This window comes from Eurytemora carolleeae, unplaced genomic scaffold (genome assembly GCF_000591075.1).
Source record: "Eurytemora carolleeae unplaced genomic scaffold, Eaff_2.0 scaffold275, whole genome shotgun sequence".
NCBI lineage: Eukaryota > Metazoa > Arthropoda > Copepoda > Calanoida > Temoridae > Eurytemora > Eurytemora carolleeae.
The window spans coordinates 129,622-142,147 of NW_019396230.1; the positions used below are offsets into that span (position 1 = coordinate 129,622).

Consider the following 12,526-nt stretch of genomic DNA (forward strand, 5'->3'; position numbering starts at 1 on the left):
TATAAAAGGAGATGATATATGTGAAAGAATGATATGAATGAATAAATATAACGGATGAAAGGATCTTTGAATGGATGAATTAGGATGAATTGATGAATGATGTGTGTTGATGAATGATGTGTGTTGATAAATGATGTGTGTTGATGAATGATGTGTGTGTCCAGTTATAAGGTTGATAACTCTCCTGAAATGTTGCTACGAGGCGGGAATGGAAATCCTCAGGTATACTTCATAGTTCATATTGCCTAAATATACTTCATAGTTCATATTGCCTAAATGTACTTCATACTTCATATTGCCTAAATATATACTTCATAGTTCATATTGCCTATATATACTTCATAGTTCATATTACCTAAATATACTTCATAGTTCATATTGCCTAAATATACTTCATAGTTCATATTGCCTAAATATACTTCATAGTTCATATTGCCTAAATATACTTCATAGTTCATATTGCCTAAATATACTTTATAGTTCATATTGCCTAAATATTCTTCATAGTTCATATTGCCTAAATGTACTTTATAGTTTATAATTTATGAATGTGCATTATAGTTCATAAATTCCTAGGGATAAACAAGAAACTCAAATGAAAGGGTGTCCCACTAAACATGACTCTTTTGAGACGACTTGAAGATTGTTCACCTAATTTTACAAATATGTCCCTCAAAATAATAATAATAAAATACCCCTAATCCATACATTTCCAAAGTTTGGTCTGCCTTCAAATTACAAGTGATAGAATAACTGTATGTTTAATAAATTGAATTGATCGAAATTCTTTTATCTCCGGCCTTAAATTGAAAGAACAACAGGCAGACCACATTGTACTCGTGCTATATAATTTTATTGTTTCAAGAATTGTACTTGGAAACTGTGTTGAAGAATGAATGCTACAAATTAAATTAAAGATAACAGTCAATTGTTAAGTCGTATCTTAACTTTAATGTTTCCTGAGACACCCTGTATGAAATATCAATTCAAAAAAATTTTCTTATTATTTTAGGGACAGAAGAGTTTAAAGAAAAGATGTTTTTCTTACTCTAAACCCAACGAAAATAATAATAGCAGGTATTTTGTAAAATTTTAAATTAAATTAAATCTCATCGTTGATTTGATCCTTCAAAATGTAAATTATGATGCGGCAGAAAATTCGATATCTGGTTTAAAATTATTCCCATATTTGCATCATTTTTCAAATTGATGGATACATATTTGTGTATCATGCTTACAAGAGTAATTATTAATAGTTCAGAGATTTAATTTTGAATTTTTTTCTGCTATATTTGAAATACTTTTTTAGGTTTAAAGCTGTGATCCAACTTAAACCCATTTAACCCTGTTTAGATTGTTAGAAGGGGGAGGGGGTGGTAGAAGTAAAGGCTGTGATCCAACTTAAACCCCTTTAACCCTGTTTAGATTGTTAGAGGGGGGAGGGGGTGGTAGAAGTAAAAGCTGTGATCTAACTGAAACTCCTTTAACCCTAGCGGATACTCAACTAACGATGCTAGAAGACCAACAGGTATAATTTTCAAAATCGGAAAAAACTTTCTTAATATATTATTTATTGAACCATCTAAACTTTTGAAATCAAGGCCAAACTATCATGTCCTAAACCTTTTTTTGGAATTTAACCGTCAAACATTGAATTTCGTAGAAACTTGAATTTGTTTGAAATTGAAAATTGATTTTGACCGTAAACCTTGAAATGGAGTATTTGAGTGTTGACCGTAAACCATGAATTTAAATAATTAACTGTTGGCCATAAACCTTAAATAGAATAATTATTTGTTGATCGTAAACCTTAAATAGAATAATTAACTGTTGACCGTAAACCTTTGAATAGAATAATTAACTGTTAACCGTAAAGTAAACCTTTGAATAGAATAATTAACTGTTGACCGCAAACATTGAAATAGAATAATTGAGTGTTGACCGTAAACCTCGAAATAGAATAATTAACTGTTGACCGTAAACCAACTGTTGACCGTAAACCTTTGAATAGAATAATTAATTGTTGACCGTAAACCAACTGTTGACCGTACACCTTTGAATAGAATAATTAACTGTTGACCGTAAACCTTGAAATAGAAAAATTAACTGTTTACCGTAAACCAACTGTTGACCGTAAACCTTTGAATAGAATAATTAACTGTTGACCTTAAACCTTGAAATAGAATAATTAACTGTTGACCGTAAACCTTTGATTAGAATAATTGACTGTTGACCTTAAACCTTTGAGTAGAATCATTAACTGTTTACCGTAAACCAACTGTTGACCGTACACCTTTGAATAGAATAATTAACTGTTGACCGTAAACCTTGAAATAGAATAATTAACTGTTGACTGTAAACCTTGAAATAGAATCATTAACTGTTGACTGTAAACCTTGAAATAGAATAATTAACTGTTCACCGTAAACCTTGAAATAGAATAATTAACTGTTGACCTTAAACCTTAAAACTAACTAATCATGAAAAGTTTCATCAGGATGTTCATAAGGTTGATATTTGTAATTTAGGAGGTTCATGAGGTTGATATTTGTAATTTAGGAGGTTCATGAGGTTGATATTTGTAATTTAGGAGGTTCATGAGTTGATATTTATTATTATAAAGGAGGTTGATACGGATGATATTTATTATTAAGGAGGTTGATAAGTGTGATATTTTTATTAAGGTTTATATTTGTTATTGAGAGATTGATGAGGTTATTATTATTATTAAGGATTTTGATAAGCTTTATATTTTTAATTAAGGAGATTGATAAGGTTGATATTTGTAATTAAGGAGAATGATAAAATTGATAATTGTAATTGAGGACGTTGATGAGGTTATATTTGTTATTAAGGAGTTTAATAGAGGCGATAATTATTATCAAGGAGGTTGATGAAGTTGATATATGTTATTAAGGATGTTGATGAGGTTATATTTGTTATTAAGGAGGTTGACAAGGTTGATATATTAATAAAGAGGTTGATTAGGTTTTATTTGTTATTGAAAAGATTGATGAAATTGATGTTTGTTATTAAGGAGGTTGATGAGGTTGATTTTTTTTATTAGGGAAGTTGATACGGGTGATATTTATTATTAAAGAGATTGATGAGGTTGATTAAGGAGGTTGATTAGGTTAATATATATTATTAAGGAGGTTGATGAGGGTGTTGACATTTATTATTCAGAAGGTTGATAAGGTTGATTTTTATTAAGGAGATTGATGATGGTGAAGTTTGTGAAATAACAGCGACTGAAACAGAATTAGGAGTTACAGTTACAACAACAGTAGCTACCTTACATACAGTCCCCAGGTAGGATAGCAGCTGTACTGTACAGTTACAACAACAGTTGCTACCTTACATACAGTCCCCAGGTAGGATAGTAGCTGTACTGTACAGTTACAACAACAGTTGCTACCTTACATACAGTCCCCAGGTAGTATAGTAGCTGTACTGTACAGTTACAACAACAGTAGCTACCTTACATACAGTCCCCAGGTAGTATAGTAACTGTACTGTACAGTTACAACAACAGTAGCTACGGTGTACAAGGTACTGTACCGTAATGTTACTTTTAAATAAATCATCTTTTATCCAAGATGTGAAATAAGGTTTATTTCAAACTGAATACTCAATCATTTCTGATTGGAAAATTTCAATTTTCTTCATAAATATATTTATCTTCTGTTTTTTTGGGACTATTTCTCTATTTTTACTTTTTTATGCATTTTATTATTATTCTTCTTTTACTATTTTTCTCTCATTTATCTGTTGTTATTTTCTTCTTTGATTCTTTTATTTCTTTTTACATAATGTTTTTTGTTACAACATGTTTCATTTTAAGCATAATATTTTACAAATGTTTTAAAGCACAATTTACCGCCAAACAACTGAGGCTGAATATGTTTAACAAGCTTTTTTCCAATGGATTAATTAAACAAAACAAATATATTTGTTGTAAATAAGATTTCAATATATTAGATGTAAAGAAATCGAATATAATATTCTGCTGAGTAGGCAAACATCTTAGGCTTTTAACAATTTACTTAAACTGCATAATACATAGTACATAGAACATAGTACATACAGTCATGACTTCTATATATAAATTTGGTTTGTCTGTTTGTATCCAATAAACGTCAAAATGGCTGAACCGATCTGGCCCAAATTTTTTGTGGCACCTCGCGTTATCCCAGGGAAGGTTTATGAATGATAAAAATTGAAAAAAATTGTGTTTTAAAGGTTTTTAATTTTGTATAAAAATTAAATTCTTGAAAATCCGCGAATTTTTTTTTCTTTGTTTTTAAATGTAAACAAAAAGAACATGTTCACAATTTAAATAGAAGATGGACGCGAAGCGCCCTAAAACCCTAGTATTCAATAAAAGCTTATTCTGATTTTATTTGACTTTGTTAAATCTTCTATTAACTCTGAAACTATCTCAAAAGTATTAGTAAAATGTTGGTTTAGTAATTTAAGTTTTTTTTTTAAGTCACCCACGAGCAATAGTAGCAAGGGTAATTTAAAACTTAGAAAAATTATTCTGTGTTATTTGATGCTAAAACTTTTTCCTTTGCCGATAATCTATGTGTTAAATTTCTTTTTTAACAATTATAATTTTAGTTTCAGAACAGCACAGCGTGGATTCATGGATTCTCCTGGCAGAAGGTCTATTGATGAAATCGGCCGAGAGATTGGAAATCGGCGGCCAATAGATGAACCAATGTTTGTCTCTGACGGGCGAACCATTCGATCAGGAAAATTACAACAAAAACATTAAAAATATATATATTTGAAGAAATTATCAAAAAAAATTCTTCTTTACTAAATATCTATTCTAGACTTTAATTTTTTGTTTGTTTTCGTAGATCCGTTTCATATTCAGTCATTAAAGAAAAGTGGAGTTCACGGAACAAAATCTAAATCTTGTCAGGACGGAGAGTGCTGTTCTGAGGGGAGAGGAATGAATGGGAAAGGGGAAGGAAAAGGATCTAAAGTGAAAGTGGAAAATAGAACCGTTGTGAGCAAGGAAAAAGAAGACATGAAAGTGAGCAAGGAGAAGAATGAACCTCCAGCAGTGAACACTCCCGACGGACTGGATGTTGTTGATCTCTGTGAAGAAGTTGATCTGGGACTAGGAGAGGAATATCATGTTCCAGGTCCAGGAAATGGTGTTGATCTACCTGCTATTGCTGGAGATATTATTAATGAGGCGGAAGATATAAGACCTGTTGATGGAGCTCCTTGTCCTCCACCACATTATCCCTTGGACAAAGCAAAGGTAGAAAAAAACTTTATTCTTAACTTCAATTTTATTAAAAAACTTTAACTATTAAACAAAAAAAATTCAACTTTTAAAATGTTTTTTCGTTGCTAATAGAGGAGTAAAGTTTTATTTTAGCAGTAGTCCTAGATGGTACAGTATTTTAAAAGATGTTTTAATTTTGTCCCACCCGCAAATCTTATGACAAAGCATAATTGACCGAAAATGCTCTTTTAGGGGGGAAAATTGAATTGAGACGAGAAATATTATTTCTAGGTTTCTGGCGAATTAAAAATTCTGTGTTGAAGTGAAGTGTAAATATTAAATCTCTATTGTTATCTCTTCAAGTTTATATAAAAATCACAAAAGAATAAAGCAAGGAAGACTGAACACTGTGATTGAATAGATCATAAACTAAAAATCAAACATATTTTAAAATCAAACTTACTTTTACAATTCAATGTTCGGTTTCGCACAACTAATCACAATATAAAATGTATAGCTTAAAAAATATTGATTACCAAATTACTCTGGTTAGGCGGGCCTAGACTACATAATGAATTGTGATTATTTGTTATCTCATACTAGCTCTGTAGGAAACATATATTACATTTTTGCAAACTGTTAAACCCTACTATTGTTAGATGCTAACGGATAGAAGTGAATCACCGCCTCTAAGTTGTCCGCTAGAAAAATCTGCTAAACCTGTTGAAACTAGCGGAGCTATTCCAAAATACTCCAGGTATTAACATTATTTAATTATCATTCAAGTGTTCCCTCATTTATAGAGTCATATGCTCGATTCACAACGGTACCCGTTAAATCTTTATCTGAGTAACAATGAGGAAGGTATCGTAATTATTGAATATAGCCGAAGAAACATGTTGATTACCTTTTCTGTCTCATGCAGCATAAATCCGTAAGCTTTATTTTTGTTTTGTAGAAACTTGATAAATATAATTTTCTAGATATCTTTATAATTTCAAAGCTCTAAAGGTACATGTTGTGATTCGGGTATTTTACTCTTTAAATAATGGATCAGTTGAAATCAAGTCGACTCTGACAGTTCTTTTAAATAATAAATATGAAATTTAGGAAGAAAAGTTTACCTGAATCTGCCTTTATGGCAGGTCCAGACATACATCAACAACCTTATCAGCTCATTGGCTCACCCAGATCAAGCTCAAACAGCTCTAAAAAACGTGATCGCCGACCTAAAAGTAGTTTCGGTTCAACTCCTCAATCCCAGTTTAGCATAGAACGACGACCTAAGAGTAGTGCTTCCATTTTGGGTAAAAATGGCGGTCATGAGGTGTGTACCTGTCCTGTAAAGGAATCCCCCAGGAAACTGGAAACAGCGCTTCCTGCTCAATCAAAAGGAAGTTTAGTTGATAGTGATTTTGCTCCTGTTGCTGCTCCCAGATCCTTTGCTGCTGGATATACTGCTCCTGTTCCTCCAGGGTTTGAAACAGCAGAGGATCCGGGGATTATCAATCCTCCTCTGCGTGTCCTCGGAAAAGATTCCTTTGATCTCAATTATGTGAAAAAGGTAGAAATTCATAGTATAATTTATCAATTTACCAATTATTAATGTTGCTTTTGTTTAAAGGCGTTCGGTGCCCCTGAATCAAGTAAAGTAGAAGAAGGTTACATAAAGAGTTATGTCGCCCCTGAATCTAGAATGGAGGAAGTAAAGGGGTTTATTGTTTCAACGGAGAACCCTTCAGGAGATGGATTTAAACCTATAGACAATATCGTAGAACAAGAGATGGGATGGAACTCTCCTAAAACAAGGAACCATCGTGATTTGACCAACAAAGGGGCTCATAAGGGATCATTAGAGACAGGGACACACAGGTCCTCAAGGGGATCAAATCCAGTAGCAGAAATATTCGATACAAATCAACCCCTACCTCCCATAAGGTAAACAGAGAATAAAGACAATTTTTCAAGTCAATAAAGAAATTGCTAAAAATGCAGAACATCATTATTTTTTTTAGATTTCAATATTCATTTCTTAGATCTAACGTTCTACATGTTGAACACATATAGGGTGGCGTAATTTTTACATAAGCACCTATATAGGAGTATTAAAAATATTTGATGTTTTTTAACGATTTTATTCGACTATTATTACTGTTTCCTCTAACTCAGTTTTGCTCCTCCTCTAGTAATAGTCGCAGTGCAGCAGTTGATATTGGGTTTAGGATTCAGGGTTTATCTGTAAACAAGAGTTTAGATCCTGGGATTAGTTACAAATATTGTTTAGTTATCCATTTTTTCAAATTCAGCCTCACATTCTCTGCACAGTGCAAACTTATAAGTTTTATATACAAGGGGTCCCTCGAAACATGGCAGTTGAGAGATGACTTGAATATCGTCTTTGCTCATAGATCGTGTCGCAATCACAACGAAATATTTCATATCTCCGGTAATTTTGAAAGCACGAAGAAGACAGATTATTAATACAAGAATTCTACTTCTTAAATTGCTTTTTGAATGATGCGGCAAATTATTTAAAAATAGACGACCTTCTCTTAACTGTCATTTTTCATGGGACACCCTGTATATATAGGAAATTTAGATTTGCGCATGCGCAAACAAATATTTGATTTTTTGATTTTTTATATACTTGATGTTTTATTACTATTTTTCTCAGGGACGTAGTTTGTTTTTAATTCTAGTTCAAAGCTATAATTGATATTGCTCTAAGCTCATAGTTCCAAAAGAATTGCTTGCTATGCTAATGAAGATTTTGAAACGTAACTATTTTGTAACATTTAATGTTAATTATTAATAATATTTTTAAATTCAGGCACTCTGAGGATATTTGTTTACCAACTGTTACCCCTCCTCCACCTCGTAATCAACCCCCTCGTGTTTGTGGTCCTACTCCTGTAATCCGGGAAACACGTGGTCGGGATACTCGTGGCCCTACTCCTGGTCGAGATACACGTGGTCATCCACCTACAGTCCGGGACACACGTTGTCCTCCTCCTGTTCTCCGACAAGGATCTCTCGATCAGCTTCTGCGGGATCCGAAACATTTCAGTGGAATATATCCCAGGTAGTTCAGTGAGGGTAGAGCTGGTTAGTGATGGTAGAAGTGGTTAGTGAGGGAAGAGCTGGTTATTGAGGGTAGAGCTGGTTAGTGAGGGTAGAGTTGGTTAGTGAGGGTAGAGCTGGTTACTGAGGGTAGAGCTGGTTAGTGAGGGTAGAGTTGGTTAGTGAGGGTAGAGCTGGTTAATGAGGGTAGAGCTGATTAGATGGTAGAGCTGGTTAGTGAGGGTAGAGCTGGTTACTGAGGGTAGAGTTGGTTAGTAAGGGTAGAGTTGGTTAGTGTTTATAGAGTTGGTTAGTGTGGGTAGAGCTAGTTTGTGAGGGTAGAGCTAGTTAGTGAAGGTAGAGTTGGTTAGTGAGGGTAGAGTTAATTAGTGAGGGCAGAGTTGGTTAGTGTCTGTAGAGCTGGTCAGTGAGGGTAGAGCTGGATAGTGAGGGTAGAGCTGGATAGTTAGAGGGTAGAGCTTGTTAGTGAGGGTAGAGTTTAGGTTTGATCAACATAAATTAAAGCAGATCAGATTTAATCAGTATAATTTAGAGCAGATTACGTTTAATCAGGAATTGGAGCAGATTATGTTTAATCAGGATAAATTGGAGCAGAATAGGTTGGTTCAGGATAAATTGGAGTAGACTAGTTTTAATCAGGATAAATTGGAGCAGATTAGTTGTATCAGGATAAATTGGAGCAGACTAGTTTTAATCAGGATAAATTGGAGCAGACTAGGTTGGATCAGGATAAATTGGAGCAGACTAGTTTTAATCAGGATAAATTGGAGCGGATTAGGTTTAATCTGGAAAAATTAGAGAAGATTAGGTTTTATCAGGATAAATTAGAGCAGATTAGATTTAATCGGGATAATTCAGAGCAGATTAACTCCGATTTTATTTTATATCAGATCAGGTTAGGTTCGCCGTGTCTAAAGATGTTAGTTTAAATTATTAACAATATTTTTCAGATTGGATTCCACAGATCTGATGATAAATGATCCTGAATTAAACTATGCTGAGCAGAGATCAGTGCAACGAATAGATCAAGACCTGGACTATAGATCATTAAGAATGGACCGATATTCGGATCGTTCAACAAGTGATCATAAACCTCGCAGAGATCAATCCGATAGAATAGTGATGAAAGATCAAGAACGGGTCGGAAAACGCTCCTCCAGCTCCGTGCACCAGGGAGGAGAGGATTCTAGATATACAGAGCACATGACGAACAGAACTAACCAGGATGAATTCAAGCGAAGAAGTTCTCTTCGTCGTCATAAAGTGGAAGTGTCGTCCTTGAAGGACAAGAGCCAAGATAAAGACAGGTTAGAGGGGGGGGGGGGGNCTAGAAGTACCCTTTCTAAATCTACTATATTCTAGAAGTATCCTGTCTAAATAAACTATATTCTAGAAGTACCCTTTCTAAATCTACTATATTCTAGAAGTATCCTGTATAAATATACTTGAGCCCAGAAATAACCTGTCTAAATCTACTATATTCTGAAGTAATCTGTCTAAATCTACTAATATATTGTAGAAGAACCCTGTCTAAATCTACTATATTCTGAAGTAATCTGTCTAAATCTACTAATATATTGTAGAAGAACCCTGTCTAAATCTACTAAAATATTGTAGAAGAACCCTGTCTAAATCTACTAAAATATTGTAGAAGAACCCTGTCTAAATCGACTTATATATTCTAGAAGTATCCTGTCTAAATCTACTATATTATAGAAGTATCCTGTCTAAATCTACTATATTCTAGAAGTATCCTGTCTAAATCTACTATATTCTAGAAGTACTCTGTCTAAATCTACTATATTCTAGAAGTATCCTGTCTAAATCTACTGAAACTATTCTAATACGAGGCGACGATGACCCTATCCCTATCCTACCCAACAAGAAGACAGGAACTCCTGATGTCTGGGTTCTAAGAACCCTCAGAGCTTAAATATAAACCTTTAAAGGGACTGATAACGAAATTTTAAGTTACCCTCCTTTTAAACCTTCGCTTGGGAAATGGTTGGAAATTGTTTCTCTCTGAAAATTGATATTTTACAACCTCGGTGTTACTTTTTAACAATTGATATAAATTTATCGGTAGAAACTATAATAGTACCTTTAAGATCGGTAAAACGTTGTCAGTCCTTTCAACGGTCGGTAAAAATTTAAAATTCTCAATTATTGCCTCTTTATAAATTCATAGTTAATAAATTAAACAAATAACTAAATCATCTTCAAAAATTGTATTAGCGGCATCTTTTGTTTTGATAATCAACATTTAACATGTCAGACTCCAAGGTTTACACCTAAGAACAGTCTTTTATTTTTTTCATATCATTTCGGGGTTGTAAACCATATATTCTTTATTATTTTAGCTATAAATAAATATGGCTAGAAAATACAAGTTTGAGTTAAAACAAAATAAAAGAAATGACGACTGTCAAAATGAATAATTCAATGAGTTTTCATTGTTTGATCAACAAAATTTAGATAATCACACACACAAAATATGTAGCTCATATCTCTAAATATTTGTAAAGACGACATTGTACTTCTCTTTACTCCTTCCCCCTCCCTCCTCGTAAATGTAATATAGTGGAAAACTGTGCTATTATGATTTTCCATATTCTATCAAGTATTCTCTACAGTTGTATATTGTATTTTGTATATTGTATATTGTATATTGTATATTGTATATTGTTATTGTATATTGTATATTGTATATTGTATATTGTATATTGTATATTGTATATTGTATAAAGTATAAACCAAAATTTTAAATTTATGAATCTGAAAAATGTCGAACTGAATAAGTTTGTGAATCTGAAACCAATACCCAAAGCCCCAAGAGCCAGAAACTTAAGAAATTACAAATATATCGATCAGAGCAAATTTGTGAAAATCATAATCATAATCCAATTTTTTTATAAATATTTAAGTTTTAAATATTAAATAAATATCAAAGTTCTGGCTCAGGGCGTGGATCTTATCATGCTCAAACCCTGTACAATTGAACCGTGTGGTGTTAAAAATTATTTATTTTTTCTCAGTTAAAAATTACAAGCTATAATAAATAATGTTACCATAAATCAATGCAACAAAAGTATTATCAATGTATAAATTCATAACCCTGTTTTTATCCATAATTAAGGATCATTTTTCCAAGATGAACTTTAAAAAAAGTTTCACTTAAAGATAAAACGTTGCTCTACGAAACAATATTAGAATCAAAGCCTGAAGGATTCTTAAAAATGAAAATGCCCGGTGAAGTTGTTTTACTGGTGTAACTGTGGCCACGCACCTCTGCCCCTTTGGTAAAGGTAAATTCAACCTATATGAAGCTTAAAGTCTAACCGCGTCAACTTTGTTGCACCGGCTAGTCCTGTCCATAGAGCTGGGTACAGTACAAACTGGAAGCGGAAAGGTTGACCCGGCTCGGAAATTCATATGTACTACAGCTGCCCGTGGGCTAATGTCAATATTTTTATTGTAGATGAATTTTCTTATCTTTTACCAAAAAATTATCTTGGTTAAATGATCTCTAAATATCCTAAGAGAACCCTGTCTTACAATGTGATATATATATACCCCTGTTCCTTCTCAAATACTGTAAACACCCCTGAACTCTTCGTTATATTTAATTGTTAAGTATTATCTTTGTAAAATATAATATATTAAGATGATTTCTAAATTATTTTCTTGAATTGAAATAAATCGGACCATTTAGTGAAATCCAGACCAAACTAATTTCTCAATAGCTAAAAATCTGATTTTGTTATTTTTCTGTATTGAACAGATAAAATTAGATTTAGCAAAAATCTTTATAGTAATAGTCTTCAGGAGAAAATTTCGCCAGCTTACTGTCCCTCCCCCCCGCCCAGCTTAAATTCTGTATACGCGCCTGTTTTCTTGAATCAGATCTATTTCTTCTGTCAGTGCAAGCAAAATCATAATATAAGAAAACCAAATTTTAAAAAGTAAAATATCAAAAATATAAATATTGTGGATTTTTGTGGAGCTAGCTAAAAATTGGATCTTTTAAGCTTTTTTGGTTAAACAGTTGTTGTTGACTTCAGTTTAAATTTATCCACGTTTAAAGGGAGTGTACGTGAAAAATGAAAGGTAGTATAGGCTTAATACGAAAAATAATCGCTTTTGATCGCTTTTAATCTTACTTCTATCTGTTGCGTCTATAAGGAGCAAATTGTTAAA

General features: G+C 32.8%; 1 protein-coding gene across 5 annotated transcripts in view; it reads left to right on the top strand.

Moving 5' to 3' along the window:
* The window catches only part of LOC111698789 (protein dispatched), a 74,839-nt gene extending 63,354 nt beyond the window's left edge, over positions 1-11,485 (top strand). For 2 of the 5 annotated variants that reach the window (XM_023469222.1, XM_023469220.1), the window contains exons 38-50: positions 165-222; positions 1,013-1,077; positions 1,426-1,528; positions 3,215-3,312; positions 4,624-4,757; positions 4,869-5,281; positions 5,908-6,005; positions 6,359-6,812; positions 6,873-7,186; positions 8,079-8,330; positions 9,280-9,636; positions 10,139-10,557; positions 11,129-11,485. In XM_023469222.1, coding sequence (XP_023324990.1) covers positions 165-222; positions 1,013-1,077; positions 1,426-1,528; positions 3,215-3,312; positions 4,624-4,757; positions 4,869-5,281; positions 5,908-6,005; positions 6,359-6,812; positions 6,873-7,186; positions 8,079-8,330; positions 9,280-9,636; positions 10,139-10,262 — 2,470 coding nt within the window. In that variant the 3' untranslated portion in view covers positions 10,263-10,557; positions 11,129-11,485. Of the gene's footprint in view, positions 1-164; positions 223-1,012; positions 1,078-1,425; positions 1,529-3,214; positions 3,313-4,623; positions 4,758-4,868; positions 5,282-5,907; positions 6,006-6,358; positions 6,813-6,872; positions 7,187-8,078; positions 8,331-9,279; positions 9,637-9,691; positions 9,728-10,014; positions 10,061-10,138; positions 10,558-11,128 lie in introns of those variants that run through there. The other 3 variants (XM_023469221.1, XM_023469223.1, XM_023469224.1) reach the window with 3 other exon arrangements.
* The last annotated feature ends 1,041 nt before the right edge of the window (positions 11,486-12,526 follow it).